Raw genomic sequence first — 24,040 nt, 5'->3', positions numbered from 1 at the left:
GAGGCCAGCGTTCACCCCAAAATCTTGGAAGACAGGTGAATGTCCCCCAAACATCTTAAAAGATGATGCTTGCCTCTTAAAACTAGTTAATCCCCATGCTTTCAAGTTAGAATCAACCTTTACATATCAGATTCTCTTTTCCCCTAGGTTTACAAAGCCTCTTTGAGCTCATGGAGGCAGTAAGGGTAAAAATCTGAGATTCCAGCAAGCGCTTCAGGGTCATCAAAAACCAACTGGTGGGATCAGAGACGTCCTCTAGTGGTGCAGTCAAATGATGAACACTTGGGCTCGCCAAAACCAGCTACATTCAAGGTGTTGCAAGGCTTCCCCAGATGGTCCACTACAGCTTTAGAGGCCCCCAGCCTATGCGGACTAGATTTAAGGCGAGGAGCAGCATGATTATAGGAAAACGAATTCAGCTAATGCGATTCCGCCTATGACAAAAAATACTCCCATACTAGGGAAGAAACAAGTAATTTCACCATATCCAGGACTTACCAACGGCCTTGCAACCTTATAAACCTACAAGCATCACAACATTGTCATGTTACAGTACCAACAAAGGTGCTCCCACATGCAAAGAATTTGCGCCTCAAGAATGCAGCATTGTGAATATCAAATCCAATACCCTTGTTTCAAATCACCGCACTGAAAAGGACTTGAAAGTCCAACCTATCCTTTATAAGATCTGAAACGTTGAGATGCATGAACACCATCCACATCTACAGATGAAAAGCAACAGTTGCACCAAACTCAATCAAATGAGAGCAACTTAGGAATTACAATTCGCCATCAATGCACTGCATTTTGGTTGGTATAGTAGCGTACCACAAACCATTTAACCCATGCCATTGTCTTGCCTTCAACAAAATATCTTTTGACTGAATGATTTAAGATATGCAAGGCGCATTTTTCATCTTGCAGGACCACCTGACAGCTTTGGATGTCCACTTCTTTCCAGAGGCAACAGAAAAGGTGCCTGCTAAATAGGTTTCTTGGACAACAAGAACAGGTCTACATACAAACTAAAATCATCGGCATTACAAAACAAAACGAAATGGTAGAAACTAGGCATGTATTTCCATCTCACTAAATGTACCCTGAATATGTGAATACACGAGAAACAAAATGGCAAAAAGCTACCAGCCATCAACTGTATCAATCCAACTTAACCAACCGTATCATGATATGTAGTCAATATATAAATGTATACATTCCTCCTTTGGCAGAACAATAACAAGCACTGCATATTACAAAAAATGCCACTTCCAGCAGAAAAGGGTACGAGTGTGTGGCTTCTCTAGTGCACTTACAATCAGGCATTCAGTCTTCAATGTTACTCTTCAGTCTTAATAAAAGAGACCATCTCTTCAACAAGCTTGTCCATGTCAAGCTCTTTCATTTTAGTGAAAGGCCGTGGCATGTTCTAAAACACATCAAGAAAAGAAAGCAGGCATCAGTATTTTGTGGACTACTACAAAATGCATCAAATAAGCAAATCAAGTACCAGCAAAGATGCATACTTGATAAGCATAGGAATCAAAATTGTGCATCATCAATCCAGACATGGACAAGGAAGAGCATTTGTAATTAACTACTGACAAGGAAACTCAAAGATCTTATGGTAGACATTCTAGGTATGACTGGAAATGATCAAAAGAGTGAAACTGCAGAATCAAAAGCAGAATGGCTGTATATCATAAATATTCTGGCATTGAATATGAACTGTTAATATCAATGTTGTAAGTATCATACCGTATTGTACGATACTACGGTACAATATGTATCGTAACTATAGTTTAACTTGATATGATACACTCGTATCGTAATACTAGTGTATCGTATCCATATCGATTGTATAGTATGATACAACCATGTATCCTATGTCACATAGGTGCGGGTGCGGGTGCAGGTGCGGGTGCGGGTGTGGGTGTGGGTGCGGATGCAGCACTTAAAAAAGCTTGGGTGCGGGGGTGCAGGGAGTATATATATATATATATATATATATATATATATATATATAATTTTTAACAGTTTTAAGTTAACACTATGTGTATTTGTGTGCATTTGTGTATTTATATATATAATATAGATAAAAATGGACTTGGTTAGGGTTAATTGAATCTACTTTTGGATAGAAATGGACCTCGGTGTGGTTGACTTCACCTAACACAAAGGAAGTTGTGTCCAAGTGTCACACCCGCCTGGGTGCGGGTGCGGTGCCCTGTTAGAAGAGTAAGTGTGACATAGCATGTATCGTACGAAATTTTGGGATGAAACTTGACTTTTTAATTTTGGGTTTTAAAGACCTCCTTAGGACTGAATCTCTTGTTTGTGTAGATGCCTTTAGAGGAGAAGCCATGCACCCTAAGAGGCGTGAGAGCAATTTAGGTGCCGATTCGTGTGCAAGGGAGAAGGATTTTGCAGATTTCTCATGTAAGAGTGCATTTTTATCCTTATTTAACACTTGAGTGTTCATAAACTTGGTTATTTTGTTTTTGTTTATGAATATGAAAATATGAGTCTTATGGCATGTTCTTAATTGCAAGATATTTAACATTTTGCATTGTTCTTGTGAGATGCATGCAATATTATTTATATTAGTTGATGTATATGTATGTCACATGGGTGCGGGTGTGGGTGCAGGTGCAACACTTTCAAAAAACTTGGGTGCGGGGATGCGGCAAAAAATATAAATATATATAGTCTAAAAGTTGAACATAAATGACCCTGGGTGCGGTACGCACCCAGGGTCAGGTTGACCGCACCGGGCGCCGCACCACACACGCACCTGCATCGTGTCGCGTCGACGCGGGTGTGGCACCCAATTGGCCGAGTCCCTGTGACATAGATTTATATGCAAGTCATAGAAACATAAATGTTTCATATATGATTTTATGGTTGTATTTTGTACAATTCATCATTGTTTCATGTGTAATGATTTTTTTAGATCTTTTGCTATTTTTTCTGATTTTTCTTGATGTTTAGAAATTTAAAAAATATTAAAAATTATAATTTTTCCTAACTTTGGATCCGACCGATACGAGTAACGAAACGCTACTTACAACCTTGGTTAATACCAATAGTGTCACATATGGAAGCTTAAACCAAGGTTCGTTGTGCTTTTTTTCTCCCAAGAGAAATCCAATCTAAAGTATCAATAGCAAAAGCTCTTATTTCTATTAATACATGTACAAACACCCTTTCAAGAGAACTGCAGTTCCAAGTTCTAGCACTGCCCCAAAAATATATGATAGATTGCAGGAGCACCAAGTTTCCATTGTTATTTGGCCCTTCATGTGCAGACAGCTATGGGACCAAGAGTTTCATACTTAAATGGCTCACAAATGTTCAGATTTTAATTTATCAAAAAAGCTATAATATCCCTAGATTTATCCTTGCTAAGGTATACCAAAGGTTAACATATTTGATCATGATATATACATCTGTTTCTGTGACTATGCATGTGTGTGCATGTTATTGTAATGGTATATATTTGTACTATAACCACCACATCTAGCAATGTTTGAAATTCAATCCATCTTTAGTTTCGACACTCCAAATTGAAAGAAACATAAAATTTCACAAGAAATTGACTACCTCCAACCATTTTAATTTGTTGCAATATTCAAACAATTGCCACATCTCTGTAGTCCTGATAGTCCATTTCCAGCTTTCAATTTTTTCCTTTTAATCTTTTTTTATTTGACATTGGACAAATTTGTGTGTATATATGGGAGAGAGAGAGAGAGAGTCACCAGAAGAGAGACAAATGTCTTGCCATCCTCATCACGGATCTCAAAGCATCCTCTTCTTGGCTGGAAATTGAACATCAACCAACAAAAAAATATCCAAGAAAATGACATCAGTGACAACAAACACTCACAGCAGTATATACCACATTGTACAATAAGAGGAAAGCCATTCACAAGAGATAAAATCCATAGCAAAGAATTTGAGACCATTTGAGTGCATAAACTGAAACCTATTTGAAAACGCAGATGAGTTTGATAAGTATAAACACAGTGATGGACATGCACACATAGACAAACATATGCAAATACCACCACACACACACACATAAGATGACATGCACACACTGCATGTGAACATGAAATTGCTCATTTTTATTGCACTTTTAACTAATAATGGAAAGAAATATTTTAGAAAACAACGGGATTATACATGGCAGAAAAAATCATTTAGAAGGAAATCCATGAATATTTTTAAAAATTTCAGCCAATATTCTTTGTCTGTTTTTCACTTGAACTTTTCTGCCTATGAGGTCAAAGAAACACAAAAGGCCGAATGGATGTGAATGGGCCTTTTCCCTTTTTCTCCTTTTTCACTTATTCAAATGGAAAAGAGTAAAGGACGCACCATCAAATAAGAACTCTAACTTTAGTAGAATTAGGGGTGGGCAACGGTCCAACCTGTTGCTGGATGACTGGCCCATCAATACATATAAAATCAGCCTGGGCCAGCTGGGCCAGTGCCAACCTGTTAATAAACAAGCCAGGCCTAGAACCAGTTTGAAACAGGCCTGGCTGCAGACCTATGTCACACATACTCCACTTTGGCTCACGTATTATGTCCCCTTATATACTAGTCACATTGAAAATTCATAGAAATGGCTATCCCCATATCTGCAGCTGTATCCATGTGACAGCCACGGGTAGCCTGACCCATTGCTCACCCCTAGGGGTGCATGTGTGTGTGACTTTGTTGAAAATATTATGATTTTATCATGTATTCAATGAAAAAGACATGATCATGACATTTTCAAAATATCATAACAAATTAGCCATTTAACATGTGGCAGCATATCATTCTTTTCATGTCTTTCTGAAAACATTGTCATATTTGTCACAATGGTTACATGCTTACATACCAAGAAAATATGCAACAATATGCATTATATATGAAAGACGGTTTTTAATTGATTAACAGTTTGGCCCACAGCTATATAGGAAAAAAACACGAGACAATGATAAAACAATCTTACAGGAAACAATTTCCCACATATGATGAAAACACCTCAAGGTACCAAGAGAAAAGGGGATAAGTTTCTATAATCTGAAAAACGTGGAGCCTAAACTTCTTGAAATATTGGCACATACAAGGAACAAAAAAGAAAAAAGGGATAAACAAGATAAATAAAATAGCATTATTAAAAGCATCAGGACTTTGAGAAAACACAAATAATAGCAATAATCAAGTGTTTTGGTCACCAAAATGTGAACTATATATATATATATATATATATATATATATATATATATATATATATATATATATATATATATATATACATGTAAGTGCAGGCGCATGGTATGTACATGTAAATAGAGACGCATGCACAAACCAAGAGAGAGAGAGAGACAACACAACACCTCATATCTAACTTGGTCTGGTATCATTCTACCCACATCTAATTGTGAAAACTCGAAACATGTGTTAGGGTTAAGGCTTCACAAATGGAACACAAAGGAGAAGAAGAAAGGAAACTCAACTTCACATTTTATTGAGAAAGATGGGTGGACTCTCACTAAGTAAGTTATAAGGCAAAAAGAAAAACAAAACTATACAAGACTAAACTACCCCTAATATAAAAGAATACTTAAGTAGATGGGTTAGCACAAGACTAGTAATACACCATTTTATAAAAGTCTCAGCACTCTTTTTTAAACTTAGAATGGTGTACTGGAACCATTCCGAGTTTGGAAAGGAAAGAGTTGAAAAGAGGAGCAAGACTCTTAGTAAATACATCTGCAATCTAATTCTTTAAGTTTGCATGTTTCAAAGCAATAATTTCATCTTCACAAGCCCTCCTTGTATAAAGACAATCTATTTCAATGTGTTTAGTTCGCACATAAAACTCTAGATTCTTTACAATATGAAAAACGTTTATATTGTCACAATATAACCAAGTCTTGTCCACATTGGAGATCCCCAACTCATCCAATAACCATCGTATCCAAATAATTTCAGCAATGACTTGAGTCATGGCTCTATATTCTGCTTTTGTTGTAGATAAAACAATTCTTTGTTGTTTCTTGCTTTTCCATGAGATCAGGTAGCTTCCAAGAAAAATACAAAAGCCAATTGTAAGAGCTGATCCAAGGTAGAGCCTCCAAAATCAGCATCACAAAAGGGTCTTAGCATTGCGCCAGATGATGATGAGAAGAATATACCATAGTACATAGTATCTCACATATCTGATAATCCTGAATACAATGGCTAAGTGAATTGTTCTGGGAGCACTCGTAAATTGATTGACTACATGAACTGCATAGGCAATATCTAGCCTAGATATGGTCAAGTATATGAGACTTCCTACTAGCTGTTTGTATACTTTAGGATTCTCTAACTCTACATCATATGTGGTGTCATCTTCAAATTTGCTTTCATAGGAGAATTGAGTATATTTTAGTCGTCTGTCAATCTTGTCTTCACCATCAAATCTATCGCATACTTGTGTTGAGACAAGTACAATACCCTCAGTGATTATGTTGTCTCAAGACTAAGAAAATGTTTCAAGCACCCCAAGTCTTTCCTCCTCAACTCTCTCCAAGTCATCACCTTTAAGTATCATATCATTTACAGAGAAGTAATATGAATTTCCTGAGCACAGAAGAAGACACAAAGGCAAGGTCATGATGACTACTCAAATCCAAGAGATTTCACTATCGAACTAAACTTCTCAAACCAGACTAGTGGTGCATGTTTGAGCCCATATAACGTTCTATGAAGTCTACAAACCCTACACTCTTGATCTGAATATCCTTGTGGAAATTTCATACACACTTCCTCTTCGAGGCCTCCATTCAAGAAGGCATTACTAACATTCAACTGCTGCAAATTTCACTGTTGTACTGCAGCCACAACAAGCAATCTACGAATAGTTGTCATATGAGCTACAAGATCGAAGGTTTCAGCAAAATTGATGCAGTGCAGGAACAGGGGAAGACCAGGGCTCTATCGGACGACCCAGGAACGGTGCAGGTCCCCTGCACCAGCGGGATAGATGGGCGGACCCAGACCCAAACTGTGGATCCGACACCGAGCACGGCACTGCGACGAAGGGAAGTGCCTCTGCATCCTACTCTAGACGGGCGAGGGTCTGAGGAATACGAGCCAGCAAGCCAGCACGTTAATGAGTTTATTTCTAAAAGTTTTGGATTCTGGTACCGAACTCAGTATCCAAATCCACCCTGCAGTGTATAAATACAAGGATCCTAGGGTTATGTAGGGTTAGCTGAGATTGATTATTTCATTTTTTTCTCTTTTGGTTCTCCACTCATTTTTTTTTCTAATGTTTTCCCTTTACCGTGTTTCTCTTCAATAAACTTTTAATGCAGTATGTGTTTTGCCGGAGAGAGTTTCTTCAATTTTACATTGTTCTAGTATTTCTTCACGTTGGAACTCCCCTTTCGGTGTGCTCTTTGACGTCGGCACAAGGGAGCGTCCGACTTCCTATCTTTGTTGCATCAAACTGGTATCAGAGCTGAGACCATGCTCCTTGTTCGATAACATGACGCAGAAAGCAAGGAACGATCTTGCAAGTGAAAAGGAACGAGAGGGATCGGAGACAGGCAACGAAGATCCCATGATGTGCATGATCGACATGATGACGAACATCCAAGAGAACATGTTGCGCGTAAGTAAAAATATGGTGGGTATGTCCAAGCGACTGGATGGAATAGAGGGTAGGATCATGGTCCTCGAATCATCAGTGGAGGCGCACGACGCAGCCATGCTGAAGAGGAGCACCGGATTGGGCGACAACCCCGAGTCGGCTTCTACGGCCTTCACCCGAGCGAGGTCCATGCCATCACAGGACATTGTTGGCCTCACGAGTGTTGTGGCGCTCGACCCATGCCAAGTGAACCTCAACCTACCAGTCGTGCAATCGGAGTTCATTGAAGCGAGTCTGCACAGGGATGTCGGTCGCACGATCCTCCAGCAATCGGTACCATCTCTGCCTTCTTTCCCGTTAAGAGCGGTCAATCAAAACTGCGGTGTCTACCCACCGGGGAGAACGGTCGTTGATGGTTATCCTGTCGCCGGCCCGAGCGTGCAATCATGGCCCCAACCGGCAGTCAAGATCCCGCAGGCCAGAAATGGCCTGCGTGAACCAAACCAAACGTTGGGTCGAGCCTCTAGCACTATCCCGACAACGGGTGACGGCGTTGGGTTTCCACCCGCCCTAGAGCCCGCTCGTGGAGGGTCGTTTGCAGCCAATCAGGTAGCCGGGGGAGGTGCAACCATGTGGACCGGTCCGGGTCCGATAGGGTCCGGCCCGAAACAAGGCATAGTGGGGCCCAGACCCGAGTCCCAAGGACTGCCCTTTGGGTCCCAGGGATCGGGTCCTAGCCTCGAACCCCATCGTCCAGCCTACCCAGTTGGGACCGGTTCGAGGTTTATACCGGATCCAGCCCAACCCAACAATTTTGACCCTAGCATGAGATCTGAGACCGACCCAGACCTGCATCGGACCCGGACGGAGCTCCCGTTTTACTTTGAGCCGGGTCAAAACCAGACCCATAATGTTTTGGATCGTGGATCGAGTTCTAGCCAGACCTTTTTTCCCCAACAACTCGATCCATGATCCCACCTATCCAAATCCGGGTCCGACGAGTAGCCTAGGTTTAGACCCAATCCAAGTCCAATCGGGCGAAACATCCAATTTCCTCCCGCACCAGACCCAATACCCGAACCTAACCCAAACTCCGACCCCATTCCCGGCTCAAAACCCTTTCCCAAACCCGGCCCAACACTATTACCGCAGCCCAACTCCTAACCCAATCCCAACCTACACCACTCCTCTCAACCACGAACCCGTTACCCGACCCGTCCTTCCACCGTTGATGGGACCTTTCCTCCCTGCCGGCTCCTCAACGCCCGGTTTCAACCAACTCCAACCCATGTTCGGGACAGACTGTGACAGCCTCCAACAGCGCCGACACCGATACCGCAGGGGCCAGCGCGACCTAAGCGCCGACCACTGGGAGATGGAGCCCGACAGCACCAGCTACAAGCTGATCAGGACCGTGAGGAAGACAACGCCATCACACTGGATGATGAGACGTTTTGGAGTGAGTATCCCGCAGGCTTGGTGGGACGGCATCAGCAATGGATGCCGAAACACCCCACCACCTACGGAGTGAAGCTAGACCTTCCAGAGTTTGCAGGACGATTTGACGCAGAGCAGTTCTTCGATTGGGCCTACGTCGTGTAATTCTCCTTCGACTACCACTAAGTAGCCGAACATCGTCGCGTCTCCCTGGCATCCACTCGACTGAGGGGCCTAGCGCAGACGTGGTGGGTTGAGCTACAAAGGTCGAGGGAGAGGCAGGGACAAGGGTGTGTGCAAGCTTGGGATGAGATGCAGAGACTGATGCAAGCCAAGTTCGTGCCATCGGACCACGCTCAGCGGGCTTACAAAGAGTACCTGACCCTGCATCAAGGAACCCATATCATGGCGGAATACAATGCCGAGTTTCACCGTCTATCCCTGCAAGTGCAAATTGAGAAGACCGCCCGGCAACAAGTCACAAGGTATATCTCTGGTCTCCGTCCTGTTATTTCTGACCACTTTAGTTGTGTCACAGTAGAGTCATTAGATCAGGCAAGCATTTATGCCATGAATGTGTAGGAAAAATTGAAAAGGAGGCAAGAGTAAAGGGTTTCTAGAAGTGACCAGCCTAGTCGACCTAAGTTGAGTTTTCCAACCAGGGAGCAAGCTCCCCAAGGAAGGAGGACTCAAAGTTTGCCACAAGAGTGTATCCCAATAAGACTGACCAGTCCGGACCGACCTACCATACTCGATCCAAGTCCAAGCATGTTGAGTCCACCATTCATTGTTTTAGGTGTCAAGAGTTAGGACATGTGGCCTCCAAGTGTCCCACTGTGACCAAGAGCACTCACTTCACCAAACCTGTGGTCGATACAGAGTCAGTCAGCGAGAGTGGGAGTGAATCACCTATTGAGGGGGAGGATGAAGGGGCGATCGTAGAGGTCGATGGTAATATCGAAAACCTACTATCCATTCACCATACTCTAACAGCACCCCGAGAGTCGGCCCCAACAAAGTGGCTGCGAAACAATATCTTCAAAACAAGGTGCAACTGTGAGCGCCATGTGTGTGATGTCATCATTGACACTGGAGCTTGTGAAAATATGGTTTTTGAAAATGTCGTGACCACCCTCAATTTTAAAACGGAAAAACTTGCTCAATCATACAAAATGGCGTGATTCAAAAAAGGAAATGAAGTACCTATCACCCAACGATGCCTAGTCAAATTCTCAATGGGGGAGCATTATCACGGTGAGGTGTGGTGCGACGTGGCCCCTATGAGTGCCTGTCATATTCTCTTAGGACGGCCCTGGCAATTTGACCGTAAAACTATTCACGATGGCCTTAGGAACATGTACTCTTTTATTTTCAAAAGGCATAGGATAATCCTACTTCCTATAAGGGAAACGGGTTTTCCCACCGTAGATAAGCCCGAGCGAGTTCCTCAGCTCGCGGGCCTATCCTACCGAACTTTCTTGAGTCACTGTAGGGATGAAGGTTATTGATATGCCCTGGTGGCCAAACCAGTTGTAAGTACGTTGTTGCTCGTTCCCGCTGAGGTCGCACCCCTTGTCGAAGAATTCAGTGATATCATGCCTGATGACCTTCCCGATGGCCTACCCTCGATGAGGGTGGTGCAGCATGTCATAGATTTTGTCCCGTGGTCGAGTGTACCAAACTTACCAGTGTATCACACGAACCCATCCGAGCATGCTGAGTTATTGAGACAGGTCCAAGAATTGTTGCAAAAGGGGTTCATCGCGAGAGTGTTAGCCCCTGCGCAGTACCAGCCCTGCTCACTCCCAAAAAAGATGGGTCTATGAGAATGTGTGTCAATAGTTGGGCGATCATTCGCATCATCGTCAAATACCGTTTTCCCATTCCTCGATTGGATGACATGCTTGATATGCTAGTCGACGCCTCTGTTTTCTCAAAAATTGATTTAAAAAGCGAGTATCACCAGATTCGTATCCGAGAAGGGGATGAGTGGAAAACGGTCTTCAAGATGCGTGATGGGTTGTACGAGTGGTTGGTCATGCCTTTTGGGTTGTCGAATGCCCCGAGTACATTCATCAACATGATGACCCAAGTGTTTCGCCCTTGTATCGGACAATTTATCGTTTATTTTGACGACATCTTGGTTTACAATTCCTCCTTGTCTGATCACTTGAGTCATTAGCGTAGAGTCTTAGAAATTTTGAGAAGAGAGAAACTTTATGTGAATGCCAAAAAGTGTGAATTCGTGACCTCAAGTGTGGTGTTCCTAGGTTTTATAGTGTCATCTCATGGAGTGAAAGCCGATCCCGCCAAAGTTTGAGCGATCGTAGAATGGCCAACCCCACATACTATAGGCGAGATACATAGCTTCCATGGGTTGGCTACCTTCTACCGTCGCTTCGTTAGAAATTTTAGCACCCTCATAGCCCCTATCACGAAATGCCTAAAAGGTGCTAAATTCCAATAGACCTCGGCGGCGGGCAAAGCATTCACGATCATCAAAGAAAAAATGACTAGTGCCCCCATTCTAACACTTCCAGATTTTAACTCGGTCTTTGAAGTAGAGTGTGACGCCTCCAAAGTAGGGATTGGCGCCATCCTGAGTCAAAATCGCAGACCTATTGTTTTCTTTAGTGAAAAACTGACTCAGGCAAGGCGACAATACTCTACTTATGATGTGGAATTTTATGCCATGGTACAAGCCCTTCGTTACTTCGTTACTGGAGGCACTACCTCATTTATAAGGAGTTCGTCTTGTACACGGATCATGAGGCGTTGAAATACTAAGTGCCAGCTTCTTGCAAGAGTACACTTTTACAATTTGTCATCAATCGGGTACTCTCAACAAGGTGGCTAACGCACTCAGTAGAAAGAACAGTCTTTTAATGACTATGTTCGTGCAAGTGATTGGGTTTGAACAATGCAAAGAGTTGTACCAGACCGACCCTGATTTTCAGCAAGTCTGGGACCCACGGTTCTCTATACATAATGGTTACCTCTTTCGAGGTAATAAGCTGTGTACCAGCATTCTCTCTTAGGCTACAGTTGATTTCAGAATTGCACGAAGGGAGACTAGCTGGGCATTTTGGACATGATAAGACATCCGCATTGTTAGATGAATGCTACTTTTCGCCCAAAATGCGTAGAGATGTAGTCAAGTTTGTTCAATGTTGCCGTGTGTGTCAAGTTTCCAAAGGGCGTCGTCAAAATAGTGGTTTGTACACACCTTTACCCATCCCTCAGTGTCCATGGGAGCACGTCTCTGGATTTTATCATTGGCCTCCTCAAAACCTCGCGAGGGTATGACTCTATATTAGTTGTGGTTGACCGGTTTTCCAAAATGGCTATTTTTGTCCTGTGTAAGCGTACTACAGACCATCTCTAGTAGCCTCGTACTACTTCAAGGATTTTGCACGCTTTCATGGGTTGCCTCACTCGATCACGTCAGACCGTGATACACGGTTCATGAGTCACTTTTGAAAATTCTTATGGGCCTTATTGAAAACCAAGCTCCAGTTCAGTAGTGCATGTTAAAACGTAAACAGCACATATATAATATTATTATTATTATATATTTTTGTAGTTATACTTTTAAATTTTTTTTGTAATTTTTGTTTTTGCTTTTGGTATCTAGTTCTATTAGAACTAGATACATCTAGTTTGGTCAAGTTCCAGTTGGAACTTGTCCAACTTTCTAGCTGTTGGAACTAGGGGTGGCAAAATCTGACCCGACCCACCACCCCGCTTCTTAGCCGGGTTAGGGTTTGGCTTAAACAGGTTCGTGTCGTAAACAGGTCGACCCGCTTAACCCGTTTATTAAACGGGTCGTGTTCGTGTTAGGGGTATGCCAACCCGTTTGACTCGTTTAATAAACGGGTTAGGCAGGCGGGTCAACCCGTTTACACAAACCCGTCAACGCGCAACCCATTTATATATATATATATATATATATATATATATATATATATATATAAACTTATCTAACCCTAACTCCTAACTTTATACTTTAGTCACCCACCTAACTCCTTCCTACCCAGCCGCAGCCAAGAGCCCGAGACCTCTCCTCTCCACCTCGTTGTCATCACCGCACAGGTGCACACCACTACCCGCTTCTCTCCTCCCTCTTGTTCCTCCTCTTGGTTTGGCACCCAAGCAAAGCAAGCCCAACGTTTTGTCTCTCCCGCTGAAGGCACCTCATTTTTTGATCTTGAAGAAGGGGTTGGAAAAAGTAATAGGTACTTATTCTTGTTTTCTTCTCTGTTTTCCTCACTGTGATGAGGTTTTCTTCTTTGTTTTCCTCACTATGATGAGCTCTTTTGGTGATTAGAGAAGGACCCATATTTTGGTACGAAGGAAAAGAAGAGTTTTTGGACCAGTGAGAACTGAGAAGGGAAAAAGAAAGATAAGCTCGGGTTTTTATACTTCAACTTCGTTTATATACGTCTATTAAGGTACATGGAACTTCTTGATATAGGCTTCTAGTTTCTTTTAGTTAAGTGTTTTTATTAATTGAATATTATATCCCGGTTCTCTTAGACATTCTTATTCCATATCCTTTCTTGTTATTTTTTTCTTGTGTAACGTTGTATTGCCTTCCGGCTGCTTGGATGTTCAAATATTATTATGGTAACTATATAAGATGTCCTAGGTGTGCTCAGTTGTTTTTCTGCTGTTTGCCATCAAATTATTGTGCTTATGGTTGAAACCTTGTTCCAATAACTTGAGTTATTGGTCTGATCTTTTTCCCTGTTCCCTTTCTTTATCTGCTACTGTCATTCTTTCATGCTATAATCTTCTGTTTTGTGCTTCTTGTTGTCTTTGTAATGGATAAATTTATTTGATCCCATTAGAGCTTATAATTGTAGTTTGGAGCTTATAAATGTAGTTTGGAGCTTATACTAATCTTATTTGCCCGCTGTTTATAATTTCTAATGTTTATAATTGTTACATAATTGTAGTTCAGAGTTTATAATTATTGTTTGGAGCTTATACTAATCTTCATGGTTAGCAGTAAATCTTTTCTAATGTTTGGTAGTAAGTTACACATTTTTTGTATATTTTCTACATTCATGGTAAAATCAAGTCACAACCAATAATTTTTCCCTATGTTCTTTTACTCTATTCAGGCAATATTAAATATTACTTTCAACTAGTAATGGACAACGTTGTGGATATATCTGTTGAAGGTCCAGAAGAAATTAATTATGAGGATGTTCGTGTTACGCCATTTACAGTATTAGGTAGAGAGAGTTCTAGTACTAAACGGAAAAGAAAACTAACCTCTAATGTTTGGGAAGTATTTAAGCAACTTCCAATTGAAGAAGATGGGATAAAGAGAGTTGTATGTAAATTATGTAACAAACCCTACCTAGCAGATAGCAAGAATGGGACCGGAAATTTAAAGCGGCATATGTTTGCATGTCCAAAATTGAAAACTAAAGACATAGGTCAATTATTCCTTGCAAAATCAGAGGGAACTATGTCTTTACAAGTTTCTAAGTTTGATCAACAAAAGTATCGAGAATTGGTAACAACGATGATTCTTAAGCATGAATTGCCTTTCCAATTTGTTGATTATGATGGATTTCGTTCATTGATTACCTATGTATGTGATGAGACCAAACACATTAGCAAAAACACAGCTAAGGCAGATGTTTTAAAGATGTATAAAAAAGAAAAACACAAACTCAAAGATTTGTTGCAATCTATTCCAGGAAGGATATGTTTAACATCTTATTTGTGGACATCTATAACTACTGATAGGTATATATGTCTCACTGCACACTTTGTTGATGAAAATTCAGTATTGCAAAAGAAAATTCTAAATTTTTCTGCAATGCAAACTCCACACTGGAATAGCTATATCTGGGAAAATTTATAGATTGTTGACTAAATGGGGTATGGAGAAAAAAATATTTTTGATTACACTTGACAATGCTTCTGCAAATGATGTATCTGTTGAGTTGTTGAAGAGTCAGCTTATATTGAAGGATGTATTATTATGTGGTGGTGAATTCTTCCATATTCGTTGTTGTGCTCATATCCTGAATTTGATAGTTCAAGAAGGACTGAAAGAGATGAATGATTCTATTAAAAAAGTCTGAGAGAGCATAAAATATGCGAAAGGGTCACAAGGTAAAAGACAAAGTTTTTGGAGTGTGTTATGCAAGTTTCTTTGAATAATAGTGAAACACAGATGCGGGTTGACAGGTTAGATGAGTTAGGTGGGTGACTTAAGTATAAAGTTAGGAGTTAGGGGTAGATAAGTTAATATATATATATAAACGGGTTGCGGGTTGACGGGTTCGTGTAAACGGGTTGACCCGCCCGCCTAACCCGTTTATTAAACGGGTCAAACGGGTTGGCGGTTTGGCATACCCCTAACACGAACACGACCCGTTTAATAAACGGGTTAGGCGGGTCGACCCGTTTACGACATGAACCCGTTTAAGCCAAAGCCTAACCCGGCTAAGAAGCGGGTTGGCAGGTCGGGTCAGATTTTGCCACCCCTAACTTTTATGGGTCTTGTCTAAAGTATCTTTTAGATACTTCCTTTTGAGTAGATTCAAGTGCATCCGTGGAGCCTACCATTTCATTACATGGTATCAAAGCTACGGAACTCTTAGATCTTGAAAAACTTCTGCCTCGATTTTCATGCCTCTTGTGTAAAGGTGTGTTATTACCTTGTTCTTACAAAAAGTGTTTCGTCACTTGCAAAGGAGTGTTTCATCACTTGCCAGAAGAGTGTTTTATCCCTCTTCTATCGACTACAAGAGGATCCATTTGGAGAAAAGGACTTGAGCAACAACATTGTATTGTATCCCTTTCTCCCTTTTTCTCTATTTTCCTTTCTCTTCTTCTTCTTACTATCTTCTACACACTCTTGTAAATGATGGATGACCATGATAAGGTCACCATCATACCCATGAAGTTGAATGATACTAATTATGTGATGTGGGCTTCAATTATGAAGCACCACATATGGGGAAAAGGCTTATAGGGAATAGTAGATGGTTCCGAATCGGTTCTGATTCGGAACCTAAACTATCTCTCATCAAAAAAGAGGGTGATAAGGAAGTCCCTCTAACGGAAGAGGAGAAGACTAAGGCTCTAGCCTCTTATGAAAAGAAATGGAAAGAGTGGAGGATGGGGCATGCAAAGATAATGTCATAGCTTATTAATAACATAGACATTAAAAAATGGTCTAGCCTCGCTAAATTTGAACATGCCGATAAGGCATGGAAATACCTCAAAAATATGTATTCCCTTAAGGATATTGCCCATGTGTGCAATCTTCAAGAAAAAGTTCGGACATTAACTCAAAATGACAACTATTTATGAATATTATAATGAGTTGTCCGAACTTTAGGAAGAGTTGGCTATTCTAGAGCCAAAATGGCATTGCACCGAAAATATCGAGCTTCGTCAAAAACAACTCGATATGGAACACTTTTACCAATTTGTGAATGGATTAAGGCCGGAATTTGAATCCACCAAATCGGCTCTACTTCAGCATGGTAAAATCCCTACTGTTGTGGATACTATTGAAGAACTAACTATAGAGGAAAATCGTCTTAGAAAGAGTACTCCAAAAGTTGATGATGATTCAGTTCTAGCTGTGTCTAGACCAGAGAATCATACTCGCACTTATAAACCGCCTAATTTTGAGAGACAGAGTGGTGAGTTTGACAAAAGAAAAGTTATTTGTCACCACTGTCATGAACCGGGGCATTATAGGCCTCAATATCCAAAGCTAAAAAGGAGAGACGAAAAGAGGGTAGCATCTCTTGAAACCGAGCCAAAAGATCAAGATGCACATGTTTCCATGGCTCAACTAATAGAGATTCTTCAACCTCTTCTCAAAGGGGTATCCTCTTCAACTGAAGCTTCAACTGGAGCGGCAGTTGCATCTGTATCCGGTCCAGGTAACTTCTCTTGGCTCTTAAATTCTGGTGCTTGATTTCATATGACTCCAAATGCTAAATGTTTATCCGAATGTCTTAAAAATAACTCAAGTATATCAAAAGTCTTTATAGCAGATAGAACATCCCTTGAAATAAAAGGAATAGGATGTTTTGAAAGTTTTCAAAAATCCAAAACTTTTTGTATTCCAGAAGTTAAATATATCTCAAAATTAAATTTGAACCTTTTATCTATTTCACAAATTTTTTATTATGGATGTAATATATCCTTCTCTTCTGATGGTTGCTGGATATAGGATCGTCAGTCAGGGAAGTTGATTGGGGAAGACCATGGAGGATGACTATATTACATGAACTTTTTGGAACTACCAAAAAATGTATTTTGTTTAAATGTTCAAAAATTAGAAACAGAATTATGGCACAAAAGACTTGGCCATCCTCATATGTCAAAAATCCAATACTTCCCAAGTTTGGAAAAATTTTGTAAATCTGAAAATTTTGCTTGTAAACATTGCATTCTTGGTAAAATGAAAAGATTACCTTTTTCTAGTAGAACCTTTGTCTCTACAAAACCTCTTGAGTTAATACATTCGGACGTTTGTGGACCCACACCAGTTATCTCTAAAGGTGGTTATGCGTATTATGTCATCTTTGTTGATGACTTTTCTAGACACACTTGGATTTACTTTCTTAAACATAAATCCAAAGATTTTGCTCACTTTCAAGTATTTCATAAAATGGTCACAAACAAATTTCAAAGTAATATTTCCATTTTTCGCAGTGATTCAAGGGGAGAATTTATGTCTAGAAATTTAAAAATTAACTTAGTTTATATGGCATTACTCATCAACGATCATGCCCACACACCCCTCAACAAAATGGTCATGTGGAACGCAAGCATCGCCACATTATGGAAATCACTCAAACTTTGCTAATTGCAAATCAAGTTCCAAAAGGTTTTTGGGTTGAAGTCGCTCTAACCGCCACCTATCTCATCAATAGAATGGCATCTTCTTCATTAAAAAATATATCTTCAATTGAAAAACTTTATGATTTAGCTCCAGACTATTCTAGATTAAGAGCTTTTTGTTGGTGCTATGATCTTCAAAATGACAAATTATATGTATCAAGAAATGTGTCTTTTCTAGAAAAAGAAAGTTCTTTTGAAAGTGAAAAATCCAAAGATATTATTGAATATTCTTTTTTAATCGATTTAACTTCAAAATTCAACGAAGAGGATTTTGAATATAACTTTGACAATGATCAAAGTCCTATTATTTTTTAAAATGATAGCGAAAACCAAATCAGTAGGGATGTTGGTCTGCAATATTCAAGACGAAGAGTTGGAGAGCAACACCCACCATGTGCATTAGAAAGGATTTCTGAAGTTCTCCCGCGTAGGACTTCTAGAATTTCTCGACCTCCCAAAAAAATTGTCTCTTACGAATCTTTTTCACCCTCGTATAGGGCAGCCCTTGCATTAATCCAATCTTATGTTGAACCTTCCTCCTATTTTGAAGTCAAAAACCATGAAGAATGGGTTGAAGCTATAAAATAAAATTGGATGCATTATAGAAGGCCAACACTTGGTCCATTCAAGACCTTCCTCTCGGAAAGAAACCTATAGGTTGTAGATGGGTCTATAAAGTCAAAACCAAAAGTGATGGGACCCTAAAAATATATAAGGCATGACTCGTAGCCAAAGGTTATGCTCAAGAGTATGGCATTGACTACGAAGAAACCTTTGCCCCTGTGGCTCGTATGACCACTGTTAGAACTTTAATTGTTTTGGCTTTTATCAAAAAATGACATATATTTCAAATGGATGTCAAAAATGTTTTCTTAAATGAGAGTCTTATTGAAAAAGTCTACATGGAAACTCCGCCTGGTATTAGTATTCCTAAGGGTAAAACACTTCGTCTTGACAAGGCCCTTTATAGCTTCAAACAAGCACCAAAAACCTGGTATGACAGATTTAGTCATGTTATGACTAATATTGGATTTCATTTTTGTTTGACTAACATTGCCTTGTTTATTAAGCAATTTGATGCAGGTATCATCCTTCACCTTATGTGGATGATATGATCATCACTGGAGACGACAAGCAGGGAGTTACCAATATCAAAACTCTTCTTAAAACTCATTTTGAAATGTCTGATTTATGATTATTGAGATACTTTTTAGGAATAGAAGTTGCTTATTCCCCTCGTGGGTATTTGATATCTCAATCTAAATTTGCTTTTGATATTGTTTTCAGGTCTGGCATTACAAATGATAAGAAGGTGGACACTCCAAAAGTGGTCAATGTTAAAATGAAAATTGATGATGAAGAGCGTCTTGATGATCTCACTCCGTTCAGACAACTTGTTGGAGCACTTTTCTATCTCTCCATCACTCGGCCAGACATAGCACATGTTGTACACACAGCTAGCTAGTTTCAACATGCTCCCACTTCTGTTCACATGAGAGCAGTTTTACGTATTATTAAATATTTAAAGAGTTCTCTCTCACGAGGACTCTTCTTGTCTGCATCATCATCATTAGATTTAATTGCTTATATTGATGCTGACTAGGGAGGTGATCCTAATAATAGGCACTCAAGCATTGATTTCTGTGTATTTTTTAGGTGAATCTTTAATATCATGGAGGTGCAAGATGCACCAGAAGGTTTCTTTCATCAACTGAAGTTGAATATAGAGCCATGGCAACCACCACAATAGAAGTTGTTTGGCTCAGGCGACTGCTCGCTGATATGGGAGCTGAAGCAACACAGGCCTCACGAATGTGTTGTGACAACAAAAGTGCAATCTACGTCGCAAGCAACCGAACTTTCCATGAGCGCACCAAACACATTGAGATGGATTGTCACTATGTCAGAGAGGAGTACTTTCATGGAACCATTGATTTGCCATATGTGACGTCAGAATACCACTTAGCAGACTTCTTCACCAAGCCTCTCGCAGCTCCCAGATTTCACTTCCTCTTAGACAAACTTTCGCTCATTGTACTGTAAATTTGAGGGAGAGTGTTAAAATGTAAACAACACATATATAATAATATTATTATTAGAATATTATTATTATATATTTTTATATTTATACTTTTAATTTTTTTTGTAATTTTCCTTTTTGTTTTTGGTATCTACATCTAGTTTGGTCAAGTTCCAGATGGAACTTGACCAACTTTCTAGTTGTTGGAACTAGTCCATCGACTAGAATTCTAGCTGTCGGAAGTTCCAACAGCTAGAAAGGGAGAGCTCCTTATGAGCTCTCCTTAATACTCTTGTATAAATAGGGGTGAATCCCCTTGTGTAAATCATTCCTCTAAATGCTTTTTAAGCATTTTGCTCTCAAAAAGAAAGTGTTATTTATTTTTATGCTTTTCCATTTATACCCTTTTATGGGTCTTGTCTAAAGTATCTTTTAGATACTTCCGTTTGAGTAGATTCAAGTGCATTCGTGGAGCCTACCATTTCATTACAGTGCATACCACCCGCAAACAGATGGCCAAACAGAGGTTGTGAATCGCACCTTAGGCAATTTACTACGGCGCCTCATGGGAGAGTGTCAAAACTTGGGACCTAGTCTTGCCTCAATCCGAGTTTGCCTACAATAGTTCTATCAATCGGTCTATAGGCAAAACCCTTTTTCAAGTGGTCTATGGGTGCTCGCCTACGCATGTGGTTGACCTAGCACCTGTATCAAGTGTATGTGACCCTGCCCCAGATGCTTATGTGACCCTGCCCCAGATGCTTTTGATGTTGTCGAATACATGCACGACATTCACCAGCAAGTGCGGGCAAAACTCATTGAGAACTACGAAGCTTACAAAGCTTTTGTGGACCAAGGGCATCACGATGTCCAATTCCAAGTGGGTCAGTTAGTATGGGTCTACCTACGCCCTAAGCGTTTCCCAATTGGTACCTATGGTAAGTTGAGCCCCAAAAAACATGGTCCTTTCAAAATCCTCCAGCGATTGGGCCCGAATGCCTACATGCTTGATTTGCCTGAAGATTGGCTCATTTCGCCCGTCTTTAATGTGTCTGATCTATATATACATACTGTGGTGACAATAAGTCGTCAGAGGCGACTCCTTCCCATCCATGGGACAATGATGCATTACAGGAACAGGGGAAGACCAGGGCTCTATCAGACGACCAAGAAACGGTGCAGGTCCCCTACACCAGCGAGATTGATGGGCAGACCCAGAATGTGGATCCAACACCGAGCACGGCACTGCGTCAAACGGAAGCACCTTTGCGTACCTACTCTAGACGGATGAGGGTCCAAGGAATAGGAGCCAGCATGTTAATGAGTTTATTTCTAAAAGTTTTGGATTTTGGTACCGAACCTAGGATCCGGATCCATCCTGCAATGTATAAATACAAGGATCCTAGGGTTAAGTAGGGTTAGCTGAGACTGATTATTTCATTTTTTCTCTTTTGGTTCTGCACTCATTTTTTTCTAATGTTTTCCCTTTACTGTGTTTCTCTTCAATAAACTTTTAACGCAGCCTGCGTTTTGCCAGAGAGAGTTTCTTCTTTTTTCCATTGTTCTAGTATTTCTTCACGTTGGAACTCCCCTTTCTGTGTGCTCTTTGACGTCGACACAAGGGAGCGTCTGAAATCAATTTCAAACCACTGATTATATCCCTCTTTCCAAGAAGATTATAATATGTGTAGCCCTTTTGACCATTAGCATAACCAAGAAACAGACACTTAACAATTTTACGAGACAATTTATCTATATATCTAGCGGGTAACAGAACAAAGTATATACATTCAAATATTCGCATCACATCATAATTTGCAATTCGCCTATATAATTTTTGAAATGGAGATATATCCTTGAGCACACTTGAAGGCATACGGTTTATTTAACACTCAGTTGAATTGTAGCCACCGAAAATATGACCAACCCTCTAGTGTCACAAAACAAACTCATATATGACTGAAGCTCCCAATATGATCTTGGGTCTCTTATACTCACTCATATCAATCAATTCTAGGTAATACAAGTCACCTCTTCTATAGCCAATCACAGTCTTCTTTCATGACAAGTAATATTGCACCACACAGCCAAAAGGAGATAAGGTAACGTTACAGTGAAATTTGTTAATTTGACTAATAAAGATAAGATTCGTTGCAAAGGATGGAACATGGTAAACTTAAGAAAGATTAATCTTACTATCGGGATAAGATCGAAAATAATGGAAACAATTTTTGAGATAGACATAGAAGAACCATCTAAATTGTGAAAAGTGTCATTGTAGGGCTGATAGTTGGTTAGAATAGGTTCATGGGTTGTCATATGGCAAGAAGCCCCCGAGTTTATCAACCAACCAGATAAGCAACTTAAGATACCGGAGAAAGCAATACCATAGGAAGATGTAGGAGTAGCAAAGGAAGGGGCTACAACTGGTTGGGCAAAAAGCTACAATTGTTGAATTTGTTGTTGCATTTCCTCTAACAACCGAAGTTGACCACCACCTAACGATTCTAAAGCTCTTACAACTGACAGAACAAGTAACTGAGTGTCAATAACATTGTGATCATCCTTGGGCTTAATACCCTCACCATTAGAAGATGTTGCATAGACTCCATCTTTCTTTTTCTTAAGCATTGGGCAAGAATTTTTCATATCACCAAAGTTCTTACAATAGTGACATTGAATAGAGCTCAAGTCACATCTTCTTCCAAAACTCAAATTTCCCTTCCTCCAGCTCTTCCACCACCTCTACCACCAAATCTGCCACACAGTTGTCGAGAAGTTGTCATGATTGTCACTAGATGAATAGGTTCCAAGACAGCTTATATTGGTCTCTTCTGCAATCAATTCAGCTTGGACATTGACGACAAAGGCACGATGCAGAATGGCACTCCTCACTCCATCAAACTCTGGTATGAGTGCCATAAGAAACTCAATAGCCCTAGTTGTTTCCTCATGTTGGTCAAGAAGCCCAAGATAGTTTTGACATGCAATACATATCTCACACTTCGAACACTTTTCACATTTTGTTTGGCCCGCTACGAGTGCAAGTGCATCCTAAATTCTTTCCATATCCGAATAAAATTGTTAAATTGACTTATTTTCTGCATGCATGATCCTCAATTCTTGAGAGTGATATTTTCTAACCCAAATCTCTTTCTTGTAGACTTGTTTGAGATAAATTCAAGCTTCTTTGGCTTCCTAAAACTTTGAGAGATTCATAGTTATTCTCTACTCTGCTGAGACTAATGTCCAAGCCTTGACCCTTCATTTTTCACAATTCATTCCTCTATTGATTTGTTAAAACCAACATCAGCGGGCATGGGTTTCACCTATGAACCAAGTATCCCCCAAGCCATTTTCCTACTATTACAATTGTCATAAAATCAGCTCAATACAATACACGTAGTTTGTCTCATCCAGCTTCACTGGGACAATATGAATTCCTTCCTTTTCCATATCTCACACAACCCCCAAGTACTACATGTAGCAACAAAAAAATCTCAACCAACAAAGGAAATAAGCACAATATCCCAACGTGTTGGTCAAAACACTCGACCCAAGAGTGCTCAAATCTGAACACAAGAACAAAACATATTGCTTATGCATACAAATTACCAAATACCACAACTTATCCACCCAAATAGGTATGCTCAAGCTCCCAAAATGAAACAGCAGAAGTATATCATGAAATCAGCCTAACCAATATCCAGAATATGCTTTAAAGACAAAAGAACAAGTTACCGGTGGATGTGAACACCTTGAATTCAACAAAAATCGGCATAAAACCAAAAACTGAGCACAAAATTGATATTGAAGCACTCTCAACTCAAAAAGGACATGAATAGAAGCAATCCAAACCCTTAATAACCAAAAGCCATATCAGATTTAAGGGTTTTCTCAAAACTAGCATGTGATTTCCAAGAAACATAAAGATTCTTGAAAAAATGACCAAAATTCCAATATAGCTCCAAATCCAATGGGGTTTGATTTATAGACATTCTAAAATCAAACCCTAACAAGTTCCAAACTCAAACCAATCAAACCTAACCAGA

General features: G+C 40.1%; 1 protein-coding gene across 1 annotated transcript in view; it reads right to left on the bottom strand.

The window, feature by feature from the left end:
• Positions 1 to 1,058: 1,058 nt before the first annotated feature.
• LOC149835585 (uncharacterized) overlaps positions 1,059 to 24,040 on the bottom strand; it is a 27,923-nt gene continuing 4,941 nt past the window's right edge. The window contains exons 3-4 of the mRNA XM_090010586.1: positions 3,759 to 3,818; positions 1,059 to 1,426 (exon numbers count right to left, since the gene is read on the bottom strand). Of these exons, the coding sequence (XP_089866712.1) occupies positions 1,337 to 1,426; positions 3,759 to 3,818 (150 nt within the window). The 3' untranslated portion in view covers positions 1,059 to 1,336. The remainder of the gene's footprint in view (positions 1,427 to 3,758; positions 3,819 to 24,040) is intronic.

The sequence above is a fragment of the Nuphar pumila genome, chromosome 6, assembly GCF_984573655.1.
Source record: "Nuphar pumila chromosome 6, dmNupPumi1.hap1.1, whole genome shotgun sequence".
NCBI classification, from domain to species: domain Eukaryota; kingdom Viridiplantae; phylum Streptophyta; class Magnoliopsida; order Nymphaeales; family Nymphaeaceae; genus Nuphar; species Nuphar pumila.
The sequence above is the reverse complement of the archived record's forward strand: the minus strand, read 5'-3'. Positions and strand labels throughout refer to the sequence as shown.